This window comes from Sylvia atricapilla, chromosome 14 (genome assembly GCF_009819655.1).
Source record: "Sylvia atricapilla isolate bSylAtr1 chromosome 14, bSylAtr1.pri, whole genome shotgun sequence".
Taxonomy (NCBI): Eukaryota; Metazoa; Chordata; class Aves; order Passeriformes; family Sylviidae; genus Sylvia; species Sylvia atricapilla.
Genome location: NC_089153.1, coordinates 2,430,547 through 2,457,295, shown reverse-complemented (window position 1 = coordinate 2,457,295; position 26,749 = coordinate 2,430,547). Strand labels below are relative to the sequence as shown.

The 26,749-nt window shown below is 42.5% G+C and overlaps 1 protein-coding gene across 1 annotated transcript in view; it reads left to right on the top strand.

Annotated features, from left to right (window-relative positions):
- The window catches only part of LOC136367737 (protocadherin alpha-2-like), a 90,915-nt gene extending 76,833 nt beyond the window's left edge, over positions 1 to 14,082 (top strand). The window contains exons 4-5 of the mRNA XM_066329534.1: positions 12,165 to 12,266; positions 12,704 to 14,082. Coding sequence (XP_066185631.1) covers positions 12,165 to 12,266; positions 12,704 to 12,774 — 173 coding nt within the window. The 3' untranslated portion in view covers positions 12,775 to 14,082. The remainder of the gene's footprint in view (positions 1 to 12,164; positions 12,267 to 12,703) is intronic.
- Positions 14,083 to 26,749: the final 12,667 nt, after the last annotated feature.

Here is a 26,749-nt window from a genome sequence, read left to right as displayed (position 1 = left end):
TATGGTTTTGTTAAGTATATTTTGTTTCAGTATTACCTGGCCTTTACAGCACATCACCTGGCAGTTTGTGATTTCAGTTCGTGTGACCAAGTAGAATAAAGCACTGACCAAGTTAGGAGGTTTATAAACACATTTAAATGGGATTTTAACAACCAGCCAGAGGTGGGGTTTGATATTTGATGGATTAGCATGCAGACTTACACCTATAAAATCCTTTGAAAAACTAATTCATCATATGGCTCAGTTTTGAGAGGACACCCTTAGGTGCAGCAGAAGACAAACAGAAGGTTTGGCTGCATGATCCAGCAGGTCCAGACCTGCAGAGCAGTCAGGCAGGTTCATCTCATCAGCACCAAAAAAAATCTGCTTTAAAGAGTTAAAGGCCCAGATAACTCTCAGTGATCGTAACACCTGGATTTACCTACAACTTGAGAAAAAAAATCCTCCAAATGTGGGCCTTACAAGCTCTTGAAAGAGCAAAACTATTTCTGCAGTAGGAGAAGGGATGTGGGGAGTCTTTGCAAGGTCACCTCCATTTTCTTCTCGAAGAATATTAAAAAGATTCTGAAAAAGAGAGAAATTATGTAGCGTGCTTATCCAGGGGGCTTATCATATTGTATTAGCACTTAGTCATCACGTTTAATTAAGATTCCTTTTTAACTGATGTGGAATATTATTAGCTCCATTCATCCCATATCAGTAGAAAGGGATAATAACAGGATGTGATGCTAACAGGAGATGATAGGAAGCTGCTAATATGACATATATATTGTGGGAGGGAAAGAGTGCTGTGACTGCCAGAGTCTGTTTTGAGGCCTTTGATGTCTTCAGTTTTACAGCCTCGTTTTGTGGAAGGTATTACAGTGACAGATGTCTTTTAGGGCAGGTTGCTGGCTAACAGCCACGTTGGAGAGAATCAAAATAGGCATTGGTTAGTGTTTAGTTAATTGGCTTTCAGAGGAGGAGAAGTTTGCAGAGATTTAGTGATGAACTAGTCAAAGTAGGTCAGCTAAAGGATTTTGTAGGTATAAATTAATTTTGTTTATCTGTATGGTACAGTTTACTTTTAATATTATGCAATCAGCTGGGGATGACACAATCAAACTAAATTAAAAATTAATAGTACCCTTTCTTCTCCTTCATAAATAGAGAAAAGACCAGTTTCAGGTTTCATCCATAAACTACTGGTAAAATTATCCCTTTATTTGAGATCAGATCCAGAGGGAGCCAGGGAACAGGTGTCAGCTCTGAGGTTCTGAGCCACCTCCAACCTCTGAGAGACAAGGAACTGCATTTCCCACTGTCTGAAGTTTTGTGGGTTTGGAGGTTTTTTTAAGAATATCTAAGCAAAAAGCTTTACCCTGTAATCATCTGGGCTGGAGATTGCAGTGGTTTGGGCTACTGGGGTGAGAGCCCAAGAGGAATGGTTGGAGTCTGTGAGCTAAACACAGATGAAGAAAGAAAGAAAGAAAGAATTATCTCTAAGACCATTTCTCATGTATCCCTGTTCCATTACTATCCTATCCTCTCCAACGAGTGAAGCTCACACATTCATTCATGTTTAAAATAGATGCCTCTAAGATCACTGACAAAAATGTGTCCCTTTTTCTTCCACTACCACTTCAACATCCAATTAGTTGGTTAAAATTAGATTCTGCCTTGAAAGGCTAAAATTGATGCTTCAGGTTTCCATAGTTACTGTCTTTCTATTAATTGTGCTCAGCCAAGCAGTGGGGATTCTCTCTTGCCTCTCCCACTTGGTTTTGGGGGCTGTGCTGGACACTGCTATTTGTGCACCTGCAGTGATGTGGACTGTGCTCAGGTGAGCGTACCTGTGGAAGGTTTTCAGGGCTGTAGAGGCTGGTAATTGATAAAGTTTTGTTGAGGGGAAGCAGGAGGGAGGGGCTGAATTCGAGTCATTTCTCTTAGTAGTGTTCATTCCCCAAGATGGACACAAATGAAACCAATTTAAGCCTGTCTAGGAAAACATAGAATCACAGAATCATGGAATGGCCTGGCTTGAAAAGGACCTTAAAGATCATGTTTCCACTCCCCCTGCCATGGACAGGGACCTTCCACTGTCCCAGGCTGTTCAGAGCTCCATCCAGCCTGGCCCTGGACACCTCCAGGGGCAGCCACAGCTCCTCTGGGCACCTTGTGCTAGGGCCTCCCCACCTTCCCAGTAAAGGATTTTTTTTCTAATATCTAATCTAAACCTATTCTCTTTCAATTTGAAGCCATTCGCCTTCTCCTGCCACTCCAGACCCTTGTAAATAGAAATCCAATACTAGAACATTTAATCCTGTCTTTCTTTTAAGTAACCTGAAATTTTCCTTCTTTGGGGATCAATCACAGCCGGGCTTTGAGATGGCTGGAGGCAGGAGTCCCGGTGAATCCTGAATCACCCCATAGAAGCAGAGTGGCCTCCAGTGGCAGGAGATGCCTGGAAAGAAGGCACGTCTGTGCTCTGGCTCCAGTTCAGCAGCTCATCCAGCAGAGAGCAAGGGGAGGAGGGGGCTGGCTGGCTGCAGGGCACTGTTACAGGCTCCAGCAGCAGCCAGGAAATGCTTCCTCCTTTTCACCTTCACAGCAGGATTTATGATGCTCAGTGAGCCTGTTGTCTCTCACATAAAAAGGGCTTGGATGTTGGAATAAATTTTTTTAAATTTAAATTTGACAGAAGACAGTAACCAGAATTGGCTTTCCGTAATATCGATTAAGCAGTGCACAGACATGTTTTGTCCTCCCGAAATTCAGGGCTTTGCTTTCTGCAGTGGTTTTTGCTCTCTTTACAATATTTCATGTCCTTATGTAACAGAGGCAAACCCCACCTACAGCAGCAGCCTCCTGAAAATGTCTCAATCCCCACTCCCGGTCACATACAAAAGATGTGAGCCACAAAACAAAAAATCTTTAGAGATCTGACTCCACCTTTTTGGGATGTGTTACCAAGCACTCCTAAAATCAGCCTTCTGCAGAGGTCTGGGCAGCTGCTCCAGTCATTCAGTTTAGGGCGTTCCAGGACGTTTAATTAGGGCATTTAGGCTACATAGCACCGAGTTTGATATGATAGCAAGAAAAGCCTTTCCTTTGTGGTATTCAGACCGACCCACCACAGATCTTCAGGGGAACACTGTCCCCAGCCTCTGCCCACACCCTTCCCAGGTACTGAAGGGCAGAGCAGTCCCCCCAGCTCCAGTTTCAATTTTTCTTGCACTTTTCACTGCTCTTTACCTTAGTGCTGACATTAAAACAAGGGCGGAATGGCTGCTGCTGTAACTGCCCACACTGTATTAAAAGCACATTTATAAGATGAAAATAATTTCAGGAGGTTTTTTGGTTAGCTGGTTTGGGTTTGGATTTTTTGGGGGTGGGGGCGTGCGGTTCTCTTTTCAGCTATGAACTCTTAAAAACAAACACTGTGAGTCTGCAGACATAGGGAACACAACACCCCCCCCCCCCCAAATATTTTTTTTTGTATTGCAGAAATAATATCTCTCCAGTCGCTTCTTCATGCGACACAAACATTCAGTGCTGCATCCCCCCAGGTCCAACATTCAATTAGCGCTAAAAAGATGATAAGGAGCAGCCTGGATGTGTGGACGTGCAGTCTCAGGGATGCAGCAGATTAACCCTCAATTTGGGGAGGAAAGGGTTAAAATTGAGCCTGTGGGAGCAGGACTGGGCACAAGTGCAGCAGTAGAAGGATATTAGCTGAAGAAGTCGATGTTTTATGAGAAGAAAAGCATCTCTTTGCCAAAGAAGAGTGAGAGGGGTTGCGGAGCCCGTGCTCTGTTTGCTCCTTCAGCAGCTGCGGGAAACCATTTACCCCGGGCTGTGCTCTGGCCACAGCGGGCTGTGGTGGCAAGGAAATCAAATTAGGCTTCCACATATCTCCAAGTGTGCTGGCAGAGCTATTTGATAGCTGAGACAATTCCTTTAATGCAGCCGTGTAAGATTGTTTTTTTATAATGAGGTAAATAATCTCTGTTTAAATTAATTGTCGGTGTCAGCGTGGACAGTGTGAGCTGGAAGTGACCTCCGTGCCCACCCCCTGCTTTGTGCTGGATGTTGGAGCAGTGGGGGGTTACAAATCTCCCGCAACATGTGTGCTATAATTACCTTCTTTAATGGCCCTGACTTTAAACCCAAGCACTGGATTAAAGCTACAGGCTCCTTGGTGGGGACGAGTTTCCATTTTGTTCATTCCTCCTGGTTCATTGATGCAGAACAGGTCAAAGAGATGGGAGGGCAGAGGGTGAGAATTTGGGTTTGTGTTTAATACTCCGATTTGATGAAGACATTAGAGATGGTTGGGGTTGTTTGGCAAAGTGATAGTTAAACTGGTTCAGTTTTGTTGTGATTGAACAGTTTTTTTGTCTTTCAGTTCTATTTCTGTCATTTTATCGTGCTGATGATGGATTTTATTCGCTGTCTTTTTTTGTAGGATTGAGTTTTTGGTTTGTTTTGTTTTTTCAGAAAAAAAAAAAAAAAGAGAAAGATTAAATGGGCTTTTTAATCCCAAAAAGGCTTAGGGATGATCAGTGAAACCAGAATGTCCGCAGAGATCCTCCAAATGACACAGAGAGGGTTTTTCAGTGCACGCTGTTTGCATTGGATGTGCTGTTTCAGACTCTTTATCATGGTGAATATTCATTAAGCCTGCCAGAGGCAGAAGCTGCAGTCAGTACAGCATCAGAGGAGGAGGCAGGGAAGAGAGAAATCAGGTTAATGACTAGCTTTCCCTGCAATTTGCTTCCTGCTTATTGCCTCATCTCAGTTTTAAACAAATTCATTTAATTAATGTGTTTTGCTGCTTTGACCTGCGGACAGAAGGGGCTGTAATTAATGATGGGGTATTCCGAGACTTACAGAGGCTTTAGCCTGCATATTCTGCTGTCTAGAAAAAGAGCACTGAAAAATATTCTCTTTAAATTTAATATTAATGGAAGTTTGGATGGAAAGCTTTTATCTATGATATTTTCTGATTCCACGAGGTACCAAATTTTTTAAGACAGGGACAAAGTGGGGAGGGGTGGAACAGAGGGAAAACAAGCTGCTGTCTTGGCTGAGCATGTCACACAGTCAAAGATGTCTCTGCAGGCAGACAGAGCTGCACAGAAATGCTTTCCTCTTCTCCCCCTTGAGCAGGGGCACATCTGTTCTAACATGAGTTAGCCCTTTTCTGACAAAGGTTCTTGGAGAAAGCAGCAGAGGCATAGGAGGGAGAGAAGATGTTCCTGACACTCAGGATATATGGGCAGCTCGCATTATGGGAAGTGAGCACCACCTGTTCTCAGTAAACACCAGATTGGAGCTGTGGGGCTGTGCAGGGTCAGGGGAAGACCATGTGGCCTCCCCAAAAGCGAGAAAAATGTCAGTGAGATAGAAGCTGCAGGCCTGATGGGGCAGCCCAGACCTGATGGGATACTGTTTCCTGGGCTGAGTGATGGGATGTTCTGTGAGCAGACATTTTGCCCCAAATTTATGAGACAGCTCAATTTCAGACTGTTTGTACCCATCGCTCAGCATTACCTTTCAGCTTGGATGGTTTTACAAGCTGATGAAAACCAGCCCTTCAATTGAGTGTATTTGCAAATTCCACATCTGAAAAGACAGCACCTTAAATCTCAGTGACAGACCTGCACTTGGGAATTCTGCACCAGAGGTTCTGAGCTGTCCTGGTGTCATTGCTGTCACAACAAAAATGTGGCCTTTTAAAGGGTGGAAATGTGGCAACCTTAAGAATTTGGCTGCACTTCCTCAGGCATTTTTGGACAGAAGATACCAATGCCTATCTAAGTGAAAATCCCGTGAAACGATTAGAGCTGAGGAAGTTGCAAACAGTTGCACAGGATTTTTTGTGGCTGCCACCATTTAAAGAGATTAGTTTCAGACTTCTGTTTTTTCCCAAAATACTCTGGCATGGTCATTAGTACAACACCCCCTGAGCCATGGTGCTGCTCACCTGGCTCCTGAGGGTAGAATTCAGCTCCTTTTTCACTAGCTACCCAAAAGTTCACTGTCTCCAGCAGAGAAAGAGGATCAAAGAAAATCTGGATTTTTTTTAACAAAATCATTTAGGTTGGAAAACACCTCGAAGATCATCAAGTCCAACCTTTGACTGATCTTGTCAACCAGACCAGAGCACTGAGTGCCATGTCCAGTCATTTCTTCAACACCACCAAGAATGGGGACTCCACCACCTCTCTGAGCAGCTCCTCTCAGTGCTTGTCGCCCCTTGTATGCAAGTTCTCCACACAGCAGTAAGGACAATTAGTTTCCTTTGGCTTAGTGAGTATTAAGGAGTATTAAAATGCTTAATTTGTATGGACAACAAACATATTCAGGGGCTGAGACAAAACCAGATGTAAGTGCTGTCGTCCTTTTTGTGAAGAAATTCTTCCTAATGTCCAATCTGAATCTCTCCTGGTGCAGTTTGAGGCCATGTCCTCTTGTCCTGCCACTGGCTGCCAGAGAGAAGAGGCTGATCCCAGCCTGGCTACAACCTCCTCTCAGTGACTTGTAGAAAGCAAGAAAGTCTCCAAGGAGAGTAATAAGGTCTCCAATTCAATACCTCCTAAACCAAGCTTTTAAACCAGGTGGCTTGAACTGCCTTCTGAGGGTGCCTATCTGTTTATAGACCAGAGGATGAATTAAATTAGACAAGGTAGATTGGATGCCTACATTTCTGGTGGCCACATTTAGGGAAGGGGTGTCTAACTCTGTAAAAAAAAAGAGATGTAGGTGCCTACAGTTACTACAGGTTAAATTTTAGAGGCCTGGTTCCTTGTAGGTGTCTGAGCTTCCTGCACAGAGAGCATGGGTGCCTCTGAAAAGCCTGTGTGCTGAGAGCAGGACTGCCTGGGGCATGCAGGAGAGGATCAGTGAGGGGACACAGCTCACCTGCAGCCTGCTCCCATTCTGGAATCTCGGAGACTGTGACATCCACACAGAATCCTGAAATGGTTTGGGTTGGAAAGGACCTTAAGGACCATCCAGTTCCAACCCCCTGCCATGGGCAGGGACACCTTCCACTGTCACAGGGTGCTCCAAGCCTCATCCAGCCTGGCCTTGGACACTTCCAGGGATCCAGGAGCAGCCACAGCTTCTCTGGGCAGACATGGGCCTCTGTATCTGACATTGTGTGGGAAATCAGGTGTTTCAGAGCAATTAGGGCTTTTGAACCAGTGCCTATTAACTGAGGTGTTCATGTTTTTCAAGTCCTATGAGAGGTAGAAGCCTACAATACATGGCCATTAAATACCTCTGGAAGACAAAAAACATCAGCCATGCACCATACCCTGTTCCCTCCAGCTTTCAGATAGGTTATTTGAGGATATGGAGTTTTTTTCTAAGTCTGCCTGTGCACTTCAGACACCAGCCATGGAATGGAAAAAGAAGTACTTTGAAAGACAGCTTAGAAGTCCCATCATGCCAGCTAAATATGTGACCTACTCAGCTGCAGAGTTTATGCTGGTCTGGGTTCCATTTAAAGTCTACTGAGACTTTTGTATTTCGGTGAGAGTAGGAAAGGGATGGGGTGAAAAGTTCATCTCCCATTTTAGCTTGCAGACACACAGGCAAAGAAGCATCAGGACCTGCAGGTGCAGCCTAGATTTTGGGTTCTGCTGCGTGCAAGCATTTAAAAATTTAATTATTTGGTCATTGAGCATGAAGTCTGAAGTATTCCTTGAGAATGAAAGAAAAGGTCCAAAGTAATCCCATAAATCACCCCAGGAAATGATCAGACCCTGGGCTTTTATGTATGAAGTCTGGCAACCCCCTCTGTCTAGCTGTATCAAGAAAAGAAGTGTAATGTTTTAAATTGAGTATTATAAATATAACCAGAGGGGTTGTTTTATTTGGATTTTCCTCTAAGTTTAACAAACAAATTTGAAGCATTCAATTAAAGATGCAGGAAATATGCATGAGAAGTACAACTAATCCCATTAAATGTAGTATGACACATAAGAAGAAAGCTTTTGTTGTTGAATCCCTGCTGATAAGAAACAGAAGAGACATTTAAGGAAGCCTTGGAAAGTAGCTAGTAAATGACATTTATCCTTGATCTGAAATGCCTAAACATACAACTTTGTTAGTACAGCTGAACTGTGACCTTCCAGCCTGCCAATACAGATAATCAGACATCTTTTCAGGTAAATCACGCAGAAGAGAAATTTCCTGAGGACTGGAGAAGCCCCACTTGTAGGAAATGATGGCCATTAACTCAGTAGATTCTCTATGTCTCTGTCTTTTTGTATGCAAGTTCTCCAAAGCAGTAAGGATAATTAGTTTCCTTTGGCTTAGTGAGTATTAAGGAGTATTAAAATGCTTAATTTGTATGGACAACAAACATATTCAGGGTCTGGGACAAAACCAGACATAAGTGCAAGCAAACCCCCATATTCTGACAGAATCCTGACTCCAAGGTAGGTGGGATGGGTTTGTTGTGTTTGGATGCACAAAGTCAGATGTTTTTGTGACAAACATTACTGACTTCAGCTGGTGAGTTGATTTGCCTAAGCAGAACCGGATTAAACAGTTGGTTTCCTGCTCTGAATTAGATTTCAGTAGTGCAGATGTGTATGTGCATCCCAATAGTCTGGCAGGAGGGTTCATGCAGGGGATTTTTTTACCTCAGGGATACCCTGGGTTCTTGCATGTTACTGTATTTGTGTGGTGAGATGGACAACATGAAGTCTTCTCATTGTCCCATGTCCTGTGTTCAGCCTAATAAACTGGTCAGAGGACTGGAGCAGCTCTCCAGGAAAGGCTGAGAGAATTGGGATTGCTCAGCCTGGAGAAGAGAAGCTTCAGGGTGACCTAACTGCCTCTTCCAGTACCTGAAGGGAGAGCACAAGAAAGATGGAGCAAGACTATTTAGAGGGGCCTGGAGTGACAGGACAAGGGGAATGGTTTCAAACCCACAGAATAGGTTTAGATCAGATATCAGGAAGAATATAAGGTGGTGAGACCCTTGCACAGGTTTCCCTGAGAAGCTGTGGCTGCCCCATCCCTGGAAGTATTTAAAGCCAGGTTGGATGGAGCTTGGAGCCACTTGGTCCAGTGGAAGGTGTCCCTGCCCATAGCAGGGGATTGGCTCTGGATGATATTTGGAGTCCCTTCCAACACAGGCCATTCTATCATTTTATGTTTCTATGCTCACATCGAAATGGCACAGCCATGCCCTGCAGTCCCAGCTGTGCTGTGGTGGCCCTGCAGCCCACAGAGTGCTCTCACCCTGTACTCTTCAAAGTAATTTTTCCACTGTTATCTGCTACAGGGTTCTCCGCAGCCAGAGCAAGGGTGGGTCAAACATGATTTGAGTCACCTTCAGCTGTCTTCTTCCTGCCAGGAACAGTAAAAGAGCGTTGGGTCTGGGCCAAACTTTGGAATGCATATTGTGTGGGCTTGTGGGAAAAAAGAGAGGATTTGTTTGTCAAATAGGGCTTAATTTATTATGTGCAATATGAAAGCTCACATTTTTTGTTTTGCAGTAAAAAGAGAATTGATTAATAATTTGGAAAAAGGCCAAGACACACTTTTTCCACCTTTGTAATTTATCATTTCAGAGAAACAAAAGTGATATAAAAGCTACCTGAACAAAACAGTTTATTAAGCAGAAATGAAAGCTGGTTCATATTAATGCATTTATTATGAAAGGACTTTTTAGGACATTGTTGTTGCTTGCAGAAAACATGTAAAAAGTCTGAAGCTGATAGTTAAGACCATAGGAAATTTACAGAAAAGCTACAACTGATAAAATAGAGGAACTTCTACATTAATAATAACTTCAGAAAAGCTATTTGAGACTCAAGAGCTTAAGGTCACTAAAACAATGTCAGCGACTCCTGGAAAGAGCATAAAGTCAAAGCTTCTTCATCATTAAATCCAGTCTTAGGGGGAAAAGAAGTGTACAGTGTCTTCTAGCTCTTGATTAAATATCAGACTAGAAAAGCAGTCATGTCCTGTCTGTGTGCCATGGAGGTTCAGAGATGCTGAAGATTTCATGTACCAAACCTCTTTCATAGATGGGTTCAGAGATGGTCCCAGTGTGTTTTGTAAACACGTTTCTTGGGCTCTGTAACATGGGCCTGCTGCATCACTATGGAACAGCTTAAAGAAGGAATCCTGCTTCCCAGCCTTGCTGGTTTTGCTGCCAGGCAGGGGTTGTCAAACAGCAAAATATGTCTTTTCAGCTTTTGAACCTAAAAGGAGAGCCTTATGTCTGCATGTGCCACACCCCATTTTTTTTGTAAAACAGAAAATTATACAAACAATGTAACAAAAGGTGAAGGATCGTTAAAGAATGAGAAATATAGGAGTTGCTAATGTTAACAAACATTCTTCATTACAGCTGCAGGGGTACAGGGCAGCTAGTACCAGATGTTTTCTGGCAAAGCATTGGGGATCTCCCTCCAGGTTATCTGCTTTGTTTCTCTCCCTGCCCTCTTTAACCAGCAGGAGACCTAGGACTTCTCAGTTCCTTCTCCCCCATTCAGTGTCTTCATCTGCTCTTCCAAGGGACATGGAGCCCTTCTGAAATGGTTTTCCAACACAGTTCCCACCTCCTTCTTTATCCCAAATATCACTACCTCTTCAGCTGGACAGCTCTGATGCATGATGCTGAGGCTTAACCAAATCGGTGGTATTGGACTGTTTGTGTGGTATTGAGAGGATTTGTGTGTGGCTGGGAGTGTTACAAGGGTGAGAGTCCCATGTTTTGTTGCTACATTTTTTAGGGTGTAAATAAGAAAGCTTTCCTCTGATTGAAGGGCTTTAGCATCAGTGCATAAACATTGAGCTTTCCCCTGGTCACAATTGTTTAAACACTCAACATGATACATTAAAATAGGTATGCTGCTCCTATTCAAAATTGGGAGTTATGTAAATTACAACAAATGTTCAAAGTATAAAAGGAAAGAAAACAACCGAGTCTTAAGGCTTTCTCTCATAGGAAAACCTAATTCTGTTGCATTTTATTATGCTAGAAATTTGTCCTTGTCAGAGCAACATACGCAAACATTTCAATCTGATTAACTCAATCTAATCAAAATAACAGAAATAAAATTAAAACTTACTTCCTACTGCAAGCCTAAAACTGGGGGTAGAACATCACTTTATATTTGCCTGTATAAAATAACTGATCTAGAGGGAATATCAGGATATTCTGTGATTCTGTGAAGACCGTGAATATTTCTGAGACCAGATTGTGCACCCTGATGGAAGCAATCCTGCAGTATCTCTGCCCAGACAATTCAGTTCACTCCTGGTGTTGCTCTGGGGCTGTGTCTGCTGCTCAGCCAGATTGCATCCATACCAGAGCTACCTGCTGGTGGGCCTCAGGTTCCTCTCTGGGATGCACCAGCTCAGTCCCACAGTGGGTCAGCTCAGAAGGGACCACAATGGCTCATCTGGTCCAACCTCTCTGTTCAAGCAAAGCACATGGCTCAGGATTACATCCAGATGGTTCTGGAAAATCTCCAGTGAGGGGAACCCCACAACCTCTCTGGGCAATCTGTTCACTGCTTGGTCACTGCGCAGGAAAGAAGTTCTTCCTCGTGTTCAGGTGGAACTTCCTGGGCACCCATTCCTGTTACCTCTTGTCCTGTTGCTTGGCACCACCAAACAGAGTCTGGCTCCATTCTGTCCTCTTGACACCCTCCTTTTCCCCTGCATGAGAGTTCCTGAACACATCCATGACAGGATGGTTTGCTAAAATATCCACCTGGATGTGCATAATGGCAAGGCTGTCACCCCCTGCCCTGGGCACTCTTCTAACCCTGTCCCAAGAGACTCAACACCCTAGATACATCTTTTGGCCGTGCAATGCATGTAACTTGTGTTTCCTGCTATAAAACACTACAGTGGGCTGCATCACAGTGATCTCTTACTCCAAACACTTCAAGTCTAAAAGAAGAAAATGAGCTCCAGAGCGTGTTGCTCCCAAAGGCACATGGAGTGGGTCAGTGCATGCAAACACTGAGCAGACTGCACAAGAACCAGATGAGACAACCAGATCTGGATAGCTCCCAGATGAGCAGCCAGGCAAGCAGGAGTCACTAGGCTGAGGCCAGAGCTTTCGAACAAAAAGCTGCTGCTCACTGAGTGCCTGTGTTTAAAGATGCTTTAACCTTTTCTTGCTGTTTTGACTTTTTCAGAACCTGAGGCAGGAGAGGTGTCCCCCCCAGTGGGAGCTGGTGTGAACAGCAACAGCTGGACCTTTAAATTTGGACCGGGCAATTCCAAACAAGGTGGTCCTGGTGAGTTGCCAGACAAATTCATTATCCCAGGATCTCCTGCAATCATCTCCATCCGGCAGGAGCCACCAAACAGCCAAATTGACAAAAGTGACTTCATAACCTTTGGCAAGAAAGAAGAGACCAAGAAAAAGAAGAAAAAGAAGAAGGGAAACAAGACTCAGGAGAAAAAAGAAAAGGGCAACAGCACCACTGAGAACAGTGACCAGTGAGGGAGTTATACTGAAAAAACCCTCTTAGCCAGTTTTTGTAATAATGGCAGATTTCTCCTATGTAGCAAATCCCAACTTCTTCCTACTGTTAACAAATTTCCTGTATGTACAGACTTGAGAAAATCAGCAGGAAATTCAGTGTCTGTCTAAATTGCTTAACAGGTTTTGTCTTAAAAGCTTTATTAAGTCTGGTGTTAACTCTTTTTCTCCACTCTGGCTTGTTTTCAGAATCTAAAAAGCAGACACAAGTTTCCTTTCTCCTACGCCGAAAAGGAGAATCTTCACAGTACAGCCAGTGAGAGGTTGGACTCTGCACTGTGGTTCCTGTGCTCCTGTCTTGATGACACTTACAGGACAGGTTTAAAAGTTTTAATGTTGTGCACCCTCTATCTGATTGGAAATATTTGTGTGCAGATGTCAGCTAGGTGATATGAGATCAGATTATAAAATGCAAGAAGAGCTGGTAAATATGCAACAGAGAAAACACCTAATGAACAAAAATATTCAAAGATGTTCAGGCTGGGGAGAAAATGTCTGAAAGGGGATGAGCAGACTTGTCAAATCCTGAGAAGTCACTGTGTGGAAATACTGACTCCTATACATGACGTATTGTACACACTGCTTCAAATGAAACTTCACATTTACAGCTCTTTCAGACACCATAAATTATATCTCTTTGCCAAGCAAGCCATTGGAAAAATTGTCCCTTAAAGCCCTGCATTACCCTGGTGAGGCTAGCCCTCAGAGAGTGAGAGTGGCTGGGCTGACATCCCAGGAATGTAACTGTGATGCTGTGTGTCCCTATTTCCACATTATTTTGCACATTATGTCTCTGAGAAGGTCAGAGTTTTTCCACGACACTTATGCAAAAGAGAGAAAAAAAGTAACATTAACTATGCTATTTGTTATTTGAGATATTTATTTATAAAGAAATATAGCTGTAAATGTTAAAGAAATACGATGCCCTTTGACCCAAACAGAAGTCAATCTAGAGCCATTATAAATTACAATTGCTGCTATTAAAGTGCTTTAGAAAAATTGCCTGAAACATCTGTATTATATCGGCCACTTGCCAATAACAGCTTTATTCTGTCGGGTGATTTGGGGGCTGCCTCTTGCATGTATTAATAAATACAAGAATTTCTTCTCTTTTTTTTTGCATTACTCTGCACTTTGAATACACCTTTGCAAACAAACTGTCCTGATATGAAGGAAGAAAACTCCTCACACAAATGGATTTATTAACCTGCTAGCTCTGTGCAGTACCTTGGTGTTACCTCCTACACGACCTTTTCTGATTTTAGTTTTACTTTTCTATGAGATTATGAATTTCTGACCCTACTAACACTCCTTATGTAAAATTCAAGTACTGTATGTATGCTGTATGCTCTTATAAGAATCCTGAAATATTTATTCTGTGCTTGTGTATGTGAATGTCAATGCAACTATTATTAGAGTGGACTTTAAGCTTTACCGTTGAATGTAAATTCATTATTTCTTTTTTGTACACTTGTGAAAAAGTGGAGTAGTGTTAATTTTTTAAGCCACTGTTGATTATCAGTTTCTTTTGTGTATGAAACACAAGTAAAATATCTTTCTTAAACCAAGCCATGCATGCATTTTGGGATTTATTGGTAAGAATCTGTGAAGCTGAAGTTCTGTGAATTACTAAACCTAAAGGTACAAATGGAGTATTGAATGTGGTTGAGGATGTTGATATAAAACCAATACATGTATTTTTAAATAGAATATAGCTGATGAGGGAATACCAAGGAGTTTTCTACATTGTTGTACATTCACAGAATAAAGCTCAAGTGTCGTGTTAATTGGAACTGTGTAAGAAACTACATAGCTCTGAAATTTCTAAAGGCCCTTTAATCTAGGATCAAAGAGAACAACTGGATTTCTTGAGACATGTCCTGGATGTTTTAAGTTTCCAAACTGCTGACAGTTCAGAATAGAACAATTCCTATTCATTTTTAAGAACCTGCAGCTAATCTTAAAACATCACAGCAAAGCTCCAATAAAAGAATTCATATCTCAAAGCATGAACCACCAATGGCCTCATGTGGTCTATTTAGAGTTTTCTTTTGTTACCAGTCTTGTTTTACTGGCAATAAAAAGGTGCTACTTGAGAAAGAGAATCCATGATTCACTTTTAAAGGCTAGACAAGATGAAAAAAAAACCTTAAGCTTTGGGGAGAGAACTGTTCTTTTATGCAAATGTGCTATGCAAGTACATTTAGATGTGATTTTTTTTATTTGGTGACTAATCTAACAGCTCCCAAAATGTTCATCAGCTGTAGTTAGCGTGGTAGCTTAAACACACAGAAGAATACTGTTGTTTTGTATTCGTCATAAAATAGCTCTCTCAATGCCTCTGGCAAAAATTCAGTACAAAGATTTAATTCTTACAGGAATCTTCTACACTTGATTATTTTTAAATTTTAACTGAATATTGGGGGGGCTTTTTTGAGTGCTTGCATTTTCCCCTATGCAAGCCAGTTCTGATTCATTCCTTTTTCACCAGTGGACATACACAGCTGATTTTCCAAGGCTTGCATCTATTAGAATGAACCAAGAGCTGCAGTATAATTCCAAACTGCTGGTTTTAACACAAAATTACATTTACCAATGCTGCCTTTGTTGCAGGTGCTCACTGTATGTTTGCGTGCCTTGGGAGACAAAACATAATCTGAAGCTAATCATTCCAGCATGATTATCAATGATGATAATCATTCCAGTGTGGAGAGCTGAGAGAACAGAGAAAAACCTCTCAGAGGAGAGGAGGAGCTCTCACTGGACCTGTTTGAAATGAGGCTGGGTTGCACCAGGAGGATATACATCCCACACATTAATTGTGTTTTATGAAGATTGAATCAGGCACCTCACCAGATTTTTTAAAGTTTATATGAACTAGAAGGTTTGTATTTGAACCTTCTAGAACAACTGGAATGCTGTGATGGCTACAGTGAAATTTGGCTGTTTTATAACTAATATACAGATTATACCATTAACATCCTTGCTTTTGGGTGTCCAGGATGAAACGAAACCCTTGGCAAGAAGTATGTTTGGAGGACCAGGGGTAGGTGGGGGCAGAATCTGCACATTCCACCACAGTTTAAGGGTTACTGCTTTAATAGTACACAATGGAAATTGAGAACTGGAGGTGGTCAATAATAACACAAATTAAAAAAAAAATATTCTTTAATCCTCCTGCTGACAATGAAATGAGCACAACCAAATACACTGCAGAGTTTGCTAACAAGGAAATTACAGTTTTGGGGCCTTTTACCACTTGAACAATTAATGTCTTTCTGAATCCTTATATACTTTCTGTGAGCATATTGTCTTTGGAAGTCTGGTTTCTATGCATACAAGACCAGTGATGAAAACTATTGGGCTTTTATAACAATAAACCTGAGCTATGTTGTATATTAATTACAGCCTGTCATTAAACAAATATCTCATTTTACATTAGGCTTCTAAGATTTAGTCTTGTGCAGTTTCTTTCTGCTCAGCACATGGGTCATTGCACATCATACTAGGGGATCTGATTAGAAGTTTTCACATCAGGGGAAGAACATAGAACCCAAAATGCATTTCCCAAATTTCAGATATGAAGATCAATCATGAAATTAATTTCAGGTAGTTTTGATACCTTTTAGAAGCTTCTTTGATATCTGCTTCTACTTCACTCATTCACGACCTGCTTTTGTCAACAACTGGGTAAAATAAACCAGGAGCAATTTTCCTTCCAGTTCCGATTCTCCCCTAGCAGCAGTTTTGAGGATCTTGTTTAAGACAAATATTAAGGAAGGAGCTGAGCCATTTTTCCTCATTTGAGTACCAAAGAATGAGAAGGTTCCTCATTTTTGCTGTTATTTGATTGCTCAGAAACCACTGATTGTTCCTCACACCTTTTTAAGACAGTGTCAAGAGCCCTGTGCTCTGTTAGGGCTCCTGTAAATATGCAGAAATATCACTTTGATCAAAATTTTGGCTTTGGTAAGTGAGTGTACCCTGAAGTCCCTTGTTTTCTTCCTATACAAGCCTCTGAAGGAGAAAAGAGTGAAGAGCTGAGCAATGTTTTGATATCACACATAGCTGGATCTGCATGAAGCAAATGGATACTCTGGAAAGTGGAGCTGAGGGCTCCAAGCACAGCAGTAATAAATCGTGGCTGTGAAGGGCTTCATGTGGTGGCTGGAATCATATCAGAAGCTGACACATGCCTGAATGGCTGGCTTGGCTGCATCAACTCTGAGCAGGCAGGGAGTGCACAGCACTGACAGAATAAATGCTTTATCACATTGAACTGACCTTGTACAGCTTCAACCAGCATGCTATGGAATCGATATTGATAGCATATACATTAATTTTCCATTAACTCTGGGTATGGGGATACTGTACTCTCTCCTCCTCTGGGTTCATTCTCCTCTCTGTGGATCCCTGGAGGGATCCCTGGAGGATCCAGTGTCACTGCTCTGCATTTCCAGGGTGGGAGGGGGGCTGTATCCAATCATTTCCAGACAAAAACAACCCTACCCTGGGCTCATCCCAGAGAGTGGCCATCAAGGGAGGGGATTGTGCCCCTGTGCTCAGGTGAGAGCCCACCTGCAGAGCTGCCCCAGCCCCGGGGCCCAGCACAGGAAGGAGCTGGAGCTGCTGGAGCCAGGCCAGAGGAGGCTCCAGGATGAGCAGAGGGATGGAGCAGCTCTGCTGGCAGGAAAGGCTGCGAGAGCTGGGATTGTTCACCTGCACAGGAGAAGCTTTGGGGTGAGCTCAGTGTGGCCTTGCAGGGCCTGAAGGGAGATGACAAGAAAGATGGAGAGAGACAATTTATAAGGGCCTGGAGTGACAGGACAAGAGAAATGGCTTCAAACTAAGAGATTGTCAGTTTAGACTATATGTTAGAAGAAAAGTCTTTCCCTGTGAGGGTGGGGAGGCCCTAGATGAGATTTGGAGCAACCTGGTCTAGTGGAATGTGTCCCTGCCATAACAGAGGGGTGAAACTAGATAATATTTAAGGTCTCTTCCAACCCAACCCATTCTATATGTATTCTAAATATAAAAATATGGGACATGGTTATGTTGTTGTACAGAACACTTCAATAACCACTGTCGGTGACAACACTGCTTAGGTATCATGAAAACCTGGTTTTTCAAAGTGATTCTACTATGGTGATAAAAGGCACCTGCTTCTAGAATATTTGTAGTTCAGGTGCCTTAGGCTGGCTTAAAGAACTAATGAATGAAATCCTTCAGCATGAAGTAGCACAGAATTTTCTCTGCCACACGGTGAGCAGAGCAGATTTTACACTGCACCATGCATTCCCTTTCATATCCCAGGACAGCCTCCATGAAATCACTCTGACACAGGTATTAACATCAAAAGATGACAGAGATGCGGTGAAGTAAACATCTCTCAGAAGTCACACAGCTTGAAAATATTAAAAATGTTTGCCTGCCAGTGGTGCCCAGAGCTGTGTCACTGTTGTGTGCAAAAAGACAGCAAGTGACTCATGCACATTTAGGACCTGATGTCTGAAACACATTACACAACAGACATGCCAGGCTTGAAAACTAGATTTTAAAACCTTGACAGAGGGTCAGAAATACTAAGCTGGCCTTCATACCAAATAGAGCAGCCCTAAGTCTCTGTCAATCCCACTCCTCAACTCCCTTGTTCCTTCATTATGGTAGGGGGGACCTGTGGGAAGCAGAAATCCTGAGGAGATAGTCCCATTTATGCTGCCAGGAGGGAAATGTTACCCTCCAGGCAAACCATGGCCACAAGCACATAAACGAGTGTTGAACACACCTGTGGGGCACAGTGTTAGGTGAAGAGTGACGATGTCACCGAGGTGCCGTCCCAGCAGGAGTCACACCTGAACCTGACCCAAATGCGAGAGCCTGAAGCGCTCCCTGGGAGCTCAGCAGTGGGTGGTCATTAGTGCCAGGGTGTTACATGGGATTTCAGGCTTCAGCACTGAGATAGGGTCGCTTTAGAGCTGGCCCCGGCAGCCCCGTTCCAGCTCCTCTGGCAATAGTTTATGGACACCGCGAGTGTCTTGGCACCACTTGAGCTGCACTGAGGAGAATTAGAAAGTCTCTGCCCATTAATTACAGGAATGGTGCTGCATAAGAAGGCTGATAAGATGTAATTTTTTACACACATCAATCACAGCCATCCAAGACTTTTAATCCTGCAATAGTTTTCCTGGTAGATAAATCCTTCTGCTTTCCTGTGTCTCAAATTCCACTTAGTGCAGACTCAGTGGGAGCAATGTCTGTGGTTCTGAGGGAAGCTAGAATGAAAATATCCTAACGAAGCCCACAGTGTATCTTAGCTGCGACTGAGGGAGGCATGAATCACTCTCTACCATGAAGAACTTCCTTGTGTAGGTGTTTAAAGGATCCTGCCTGAAGTCTCTCAGGTGTGGAGTGAGGTGCTGAGCAATTACAAATCAAACCAACTCTGTATAGCAGGACTTAAGACCTTCCACACATTCCCACTTCTACCCCAAATTATCTACACGGTGAAAGCCTTTACTGACTGATGTCCAACTTCCTCATCATCACCTGTGATGCAAACAGCCTGAGGCTCAGTGAGGACCCAGGATTTTGTCCTGTGGGCTGGCACAGGAGGCTCAGCACCTGTCTAGAGCAGCTTTTTCACCCTGGCTCTTCTCGGATGCCCTGAACCCCAGCTGTGAGTGATTTCATCCAGCACCGGGGCCACATGGTGACAGGATAAGGGGCTTAACTTCGCTGAACTTGCTCTCACCTTTCACCTTCAGTACAGAAGTTTCCTGAGGTGTATGCTAGATAAAAGACAAGCCTAAAATAATGAAAAATCTAGCCTAAAATCTGCTTGTCTTCTTACATGCTTAAAAGGGGATTATGCAACACTTAGGTACTGACATTTGAGGAAATGATCCACAAAGCTCCTGATGGGTGTTTACACAATAAAGAGGATCTGCCAAACCCCAAGGGTGTGTAAATTGTGTTTGTCCAGCTACTTGCAGACTCAGAAAGTACTTTGTACAAATATAAGCAGCCACCAAGCATCACAAAAGCTACCTTAATCTTTCCAAAGCCACATGTAACAATCTCCTGTTAATCTACTTTAGTGCAGTCACAATATAAATACAATCCTGAAGATGAGCCACATCCTACCCTGAAGGATGACTACACTGAAAATGGCAGGCACAAGTACCTCCTTCTGTTCTCAAGGAACAAAAAGTTGAAACTAGTTTTATTTTATCCTCAGGCTCCCTTCATATGCACAGGAGTAGGTCTCAGCTAGCCACATTGAGTCAGATTCTGACCAGCAGCATGAGCAAGGAGATATTTATTAGCTAGAAAGTGATAAAAGGGTTATGTGACTGAATTCTTTCACAACATTAGAAGGTACTAGAGATTCAAAGTGTGACAGGTCAGCCCAGGTCGCTAAATGCACTTACTTTCAGTCATAGGGAGTGGCTGGTCTGCTCACAGAGCTTGCTAATGGCCCCCTGGGTCAAGCGGGCTTTCACAAATGCACAGCCCATATCATCCTTAAAGCTGTCAGATATGCTGTTGGGCTCATGGCAGGAACTGCTGACCTGTGAATTATATTGACACATTTTTTTAGTATCTAAGACAAAAATTAAAATTCCTCTGAAGCATCTTACTTTTGGCCCTTATTGTGCTCTGCTGGGCTCCTCTGTGAGCCTGTCAGGCTGCGGAGGTTCATGCATTAATCTGCACACAGGCTCCTGCAAAGCAGCCTGGAAAAACCAGGATATTGCAGTGCTATAATGCCAAAGCCTTCACAGTCTGATCAATATTGATGGTGCAGTTATTCTGCATTGATTAACTTCCAGAGGCAAACCCCTACAGCAAGTGAATTCTGTGGTGAAGCACTGCTGCCGCCGCGGCTGCCAGATCTGTGTGGGATAATAAATAGGTCACAGGCAAGCTGCAGGTGTGTGTGCAGCCCAGATGTTACACCGTGCAATGAGCACGAACAGGAGGGCTGCACACCCCTCAGGGTGATTTATGTTATGCAGTCTTGTCCTCCCCTTGCACAGAGGTTTGTACTCAAATCTCTGAAGCCCCAGGGGCATTTCTCCGTGCTCCCTGAGCTCAGTGTGTAAGGACATGTGTACACTGCACCATAAATGTTTGCATTGCTGGCTGTGGGTGCCAGTGGGCTTTGGGCTGCTGGTACCTGCTCTCTGTAAAGGCATAAGGCTGCCTCCAAAATCCATACATGCAGCTAATCAATGATGGCATTATGGTGGCAAATGGGATAGATGACCTGATGCTTACCCATCCACAGTGCAAGTGATGATTTGCTTCTTCCCATCCTGAAAGATCCCAAGTTTCTTCCTGCCTGTGCAGCTGGGTGAAGTCATTTCCTCTGCTCTGGTGAGTTAGCTCAACCGCGAGTTCTGTGGGTTTTTTTAGACGCATGGAGGAAACTACATCTTCCTGTGGTTCCTATGTATTTCCCTGTCCTCCCCTTAAGGGCAGAACTGGGCATATTGAGCAAGACTGGATTTCTGCCCAAGTCTAGACACACATTTAAAATTAAAATCTGTCCAAACACTTCCTGTCTAAGCCCATCATGTCAGCTTCTCTTCTGTTCTCCTACCCATTCACCTACCCCAAATTCTGTTCCAGAAAATTCATTAAAATGCTTTGAAATGCCATGTCTCTCCTTCCTGGCAGCAGATGGCTCATGGATTTTTAGCTGTTTGTAAATTTGAGTGGCCAGTGGCTGACAAAAAACAATTCCAACACCCCCAAACTCCACTAACCAGTGTGCCTATCCTTCCCTAGCAACACTTACACATCCAGGACAATCCTAGCTGACATGCTCAGCATAAGCTCCCATGGATTCATTCAGTGACTGGTCCAAAGCCCTTTTCAATCCGTGGCTGTTATGGGTATGATTCCTCTAGTCAGACACATGACCTACATTCTTGATCATATAAGATAATGCCTTTGGATGTTGTAAAGTAGATCTGTCTCAGTTGCTCTCCACCTTCCAAACCAGTTGAGCTTAGTCTGTGTGATTGACCTAAGTGTCTCATTTCTGACAGTGTGTGCCATCTGCATGTTTTTCCTTAAATAATTTTGCATCTTCTTATACATTATTCATTTAGCAGCATTTGGTGAAGAAGAAATTCCCTGAAGATGTACAGAAGATCCCAAAAATTCACATTGGTCATGTTCTATCTCTTGTAAGATATTTTGTAGCCAGAATCTTCCAATGAGCCTTGTGGATGCCATCCAGCTCAGGATATTCAATGATTCTTATGATTCTTTGATTATAGCTTTATTATATATCATCACTGTTGTGGAAAACTAAGGACGAGAAATTGATTAGGTTTTTTTGTTAACACACTTTTCTATATAAATCAGGCCAATGAGTAATTAAAAATTGTATTGCACCTACTTGACAAGACCCATTTTTCATAGAACTGTGGTTTTACTTTTTACCGTATACTTACAATTCCTGGATTTTCTTTTGTATTCCTGACACAAATTCCAGGCTCTTTGCCCACTAATTTAGGAAAGTGGCCCAGTCTCTTTCACAGGTCTCTCTCCAGAGTTCCAAGAGGTGTTAAAAATACTCAGTCACTGAAGGGACCAGAGCCAATTCTTGTACTGTACTTGAATGAAGATAAAGAATCATAGAACAGAATTACAGAATAATTTGGGTTGGAAGGGACCTTAAAGACTATTCTATTTCAAGTCCCTGCCACGCCAGAGACACCTCTCACTATCCCAGACTGCTCCAAGCCCCTTCCAACCTGGCCTTGGACAGTCCCAGGGATCCAGGGGCAGCCACAGCTTCTCTGGGCACCCTGTCCCAGGGCCTCCTCACCCTCACAGGGAGGAATTTCTTTCATTTATCTAGCCTAATCTCCCTACTTTCAGTTTGAACCCACTATTTCTTGTCAGGTCCTGATGAAGGGTCCCTCTCTGGATCCTTTGTAGGTCCCTTCTGATGCTGGATGGCTGCTACTGGGTTTCCATGCATCCTTCTCTTCTCCAGGCTGAACAGCCCCAACTTTCTCAGCCTGTCATCACACCAAAGGTCTATTTTATATTTAACAAAGAAGAACAGCCATTTTAGATGAAGACTATGGGACAACACTTTGATAAAATAACAATCACTGCTGAAAATCCATGCACAGCACAGAAGAAACCTGTCCAGAAATGTCATTTCTTGCAGTCATTTTTGGCAGATACTTATCTAGCAGTTTCTCATTCCCTTCAATGTTCTCACAGCTTCTCAGGGCCTGTTTCTTATCTCACAAAAGTCACCCTTTTATTAACAGTGGGGTGTACTGAAGCTTGGACTCTGATGAAATCTTTTACTTGGGCCACAGTGATGTGTAATAATCAAAATAATGCCACTGCCAACTGCAGTTTAGGGTGGGATAGGGAAATGTCACAAATCTAATTGTCAAGGCCATGTACATGCTGCAGCAAACAGTCCTAAATCCTACTTTCAAGCAGCTCATTCCAGAGTTCCCTGGTGCAAAAGACTAGAAATTTTGCACTGGTTTCTTTTTCAATTGCTCACATAATCAGTACAGTTCTTCTGAACTGTTTCCTTTAATATGAAATTGCATACATGACACAATTTCTCTTTTTATTCTCTAGAGCCCTGATTGTCCTATTCTCAGAAAATAGTCTCAGAGAAAATGTCAAAAATTATGAGAAAAGAATTGGAGCTTTTGGCACATGAAAAAATGTGGGAGAGAGTTGTAAATCAAGGAGCTTTTCTGTAAAAATGAAAGAGTTAAAGGCATTGATTTTTGAACTCTGGATGTTTCATTTCACCATTTTCAGCTCTTTAGATGTGGCAGTTCACATTTCTCTGGCTGACTGGCACCTTAGGACAACCCCCTCAGAATGGAGACACGCTGTCAAGTTTGTCATCTGTGTGACAAGGACAAGCAGGAAATAACAGAAATAAAACAGGAATCAGATCATGCAGTGGGCAAATGGCACAAGTTCTTTCATCAGCCTCTAGTTTTTTACAGTAATGAAATGTAGCATGTCACAATAAAAGCTGGGGGCAAGTTTGTCTTTGCTGGCGTGTTTTAGGAAAAGTGGATTATTACATACACTTCTTTTTTCTGCCAGTACAAGACATTTTCTGCTGCAGCCACATAGCTTCTTCCTCAAATATATCCAGCAAGGTCACTGTGACAGCTCTTTTTCCCTGCTAATATGAGATTATCATGACTTACTGTGAATAGGGGTAAGAAAAAGCTCATGTAGACTCAAGGCATTAGCAGGCACTATTCCTTTTCCACTCAAGGAACATTATTAACAAAATGTTTGTTCTTTCTTGTTTCACTGCTTGGGCAGTGACCACAGCAGATCCTACAAGAAATGGTGTTACTGCTGTTAGAGAAATTGTCCAGAGCTGGCAAAGTTTAGCAGCTGTCTGCTTAAGGAATCCAGAAGACTGAGTGATGAAACCATATCCTTACAGCTGGAAAAGTATTTAGAGTTTCCTTGTTGCACTGGAGGAGATGCTATCTCACTTGTTAGGAAAACTGGCCTTTTCTGTTCTTTAGGTTTTTTTATTCTAATTCACTTTTTCTCAGTATTGGCTCAGAGAATTATTATCAATAAAGCACCAGCTCTCTGATGCAGAAAAAAAAATCAAGTAGTATTTGATGTTAGTTATGATCCTTATTATGCAAAATGTATTTCCTTCAAGAAATCTGTTGTTTTCTTTCCCTGTGAAAATTTTAGGAAGGCATTTTTAAGATGAGACTTCACATAAATGGATGTTGGTCTAAGTTCTGGCTTTTGAGCTCTTTTTTTCCTAAGCAGCACCAGGTAAGAAATTCTTGGCTGTTTTTGAAGACTCAGTCTAAAAGAAAATCCCTTGTTTTCAAATATGTGAAATGTTATCCGTGTTTTCTTAGTCCCGAGTGTTGCAAACTGTCATAAACAATTTTACTCCAAATCACAAGTATGGAATTATGTTGTTGAAGTCTCAGCAGACTTTCCAGATGAGGCTCCCTATTCTTTTCTTTAACAGTTTTGTTTAATCTCTGCTGAACTTTTTATGCTCCTTTTTGAAGTAAGCATAGAAGTCTCACTGAAAAACAAGGGCAATAAGAGCCACAAATTCAGACAGGGCAGCTTGAAGAATGAAGTTCTTTAATTTGTAAATAAGGCTACAGTTTCTTCATTAGTATAATGAGTACTTGTATTTTTGGACAAGGCACTTGAGACTGATAGCTCTTTCTGGAGAAGATGAGGCTTTCAAAATATTCTGTAGCCAGACTGGAAACCTGTTGGACCCCTGGAAGCAGGAACTCCATAGGCAGGATGTAATTAATACCATTTTGTTTTGAATTCATACATGAGGACATTAATATCACACAACTATCAAACAGTGGATAAGCATTTTTGTATCTGGGGTCCCAGTAAAAGGAATAATAGCAGTGCCAGGAGCAGGTCACAGGCTTTATGTGAATTGTGCCAGACTGCAATCCTTCCTACAACAACCTTGTGTCAGCTTCATCTGGGGTCTTCAGCTAAATACACAATTTAAACATAGGATAGCATTTGAGGCAGAGCCCCCAGCAATAAACTGATCACTGCTGATCAGACACTGGTGACTAAACACACCCTGAAAAACTGGGAAAGGGCTGCTGCTGCTGTGAGGTGGTGGTGATGGGCAGCAATTGCACAGCTTATCAAGAGATTAAAAAAGAAACAAATGCACATAAATGCTAACACCAACCAAGAAACAAGTCACAGGCCAAGACACATTTGGTAGCCTGGAGAAGTAACACCCCCAGCATGCTGCAGTGAACAAGTGAATGGCTTACAACTGTCTAGAAAATGAAACACTTATGAAAGGAGTAAACATTGAATTTGTGGGTTGTAAAGAAAGGGGGAATTATTTCTCAAAACTGATCACCTTCACCTCAAGGACTGAACCTCTTGGCCCTGTATATATGACACCCTCTCCAAGGCACTGACCACTTACAGCAAAATCAGAATAAGGTAGTTAAAATAACCTATGTGACTATGTTGTGATGGTTATTTATAGTAAGTACCAACAAACACTCATTGTGTGTATGTTAATATCTAACAAGTCAAGTGGACTTGATTTTTAGAGTTTAAAGCTGCCTTTGTTTATCTGCCCTCTAAATGTTCCTATGGCAGCAGTCTCCTTTTCTCTGACTAGTACAGCTGTAGTCAGTTACAGCATGGTAAGCAATCTACTAAGGGATTTTATTTTCACTAGAGAAGGAAGAAAATATCTAATATTTAATATTATATCTAGTGGTTTTGTATTTCATGTTACATAGGAGAAATGGGAATGGTGTGGGCAAGATTTACAAAGTCTAGTGAGACTCATCTCATCTAATCGGAGAAGTCTGCATCACAGATATCTGCCTCTGATCTAATCTTTAAGTCTCCTTTCATATCCATTGGAGGGAAATAAATTCTTCTGAAATTCTAGTCATTTGTCCTATCTCTGAGGGAGATGAGGTGACCCTTGAAAGGCCTATTTCTGTCTCTTTGTCAAGAGAGCCCAGACAATGAGCTCCAAGGTGACAGTCTGCACCACGAACATCTCCATTTTGACAGGGGAATCTCACCCTTTGGCTGTTAGGGATGTCTGCTCCTGGAAGCTTGTCTAGCCAGAGGTTCCTCTTCTGTCTCTTCACGGGGAAAAGGTACTAAAATATTGATTTAGACAGGGCAAGAAAGCCCAGCCAAATTACTTTTTGTTATTTCTAATCTTCTTCAAGCAGTTCAGTTTTTGGAGTCAAGTAGGTCATAGATCAGTCATTAATAAATCCTGAGTTAATGAGGTAAATGAGTTTTGGTATTTTTTTTCCCCCTGGTTAAATTGTTCCCAGTATCCCTTCTCCCTAAGCCTTGCCACACTCTGCTCTGCTCCCCAGTTTGAATCCCATCAGTTTGTTGTTGGAGTGTGGGAGGAACGCAGGTTTCTAAGTTAATGAAAATATTAACTGGTTGCTGTTAACTTCAGGCAAATCCAGTAGGGTTGATTTTTAAAATTTTAAGCTTCTCTAGTTTCTTTGGCTTCCTAATTCTAAAACTAGAACTATTCTGGGGGGCAAGGGATGGTGACAACACAATTTGCATGGGCTAAAGGGAGAGGATGACTAATGGAATGAAATCCAAGCTCTTCTAGATGTCACTATCTCATAATGTGGGACAAATAGGCACAGAAAGAGGCAGAGATGGAGAATTAGTTGT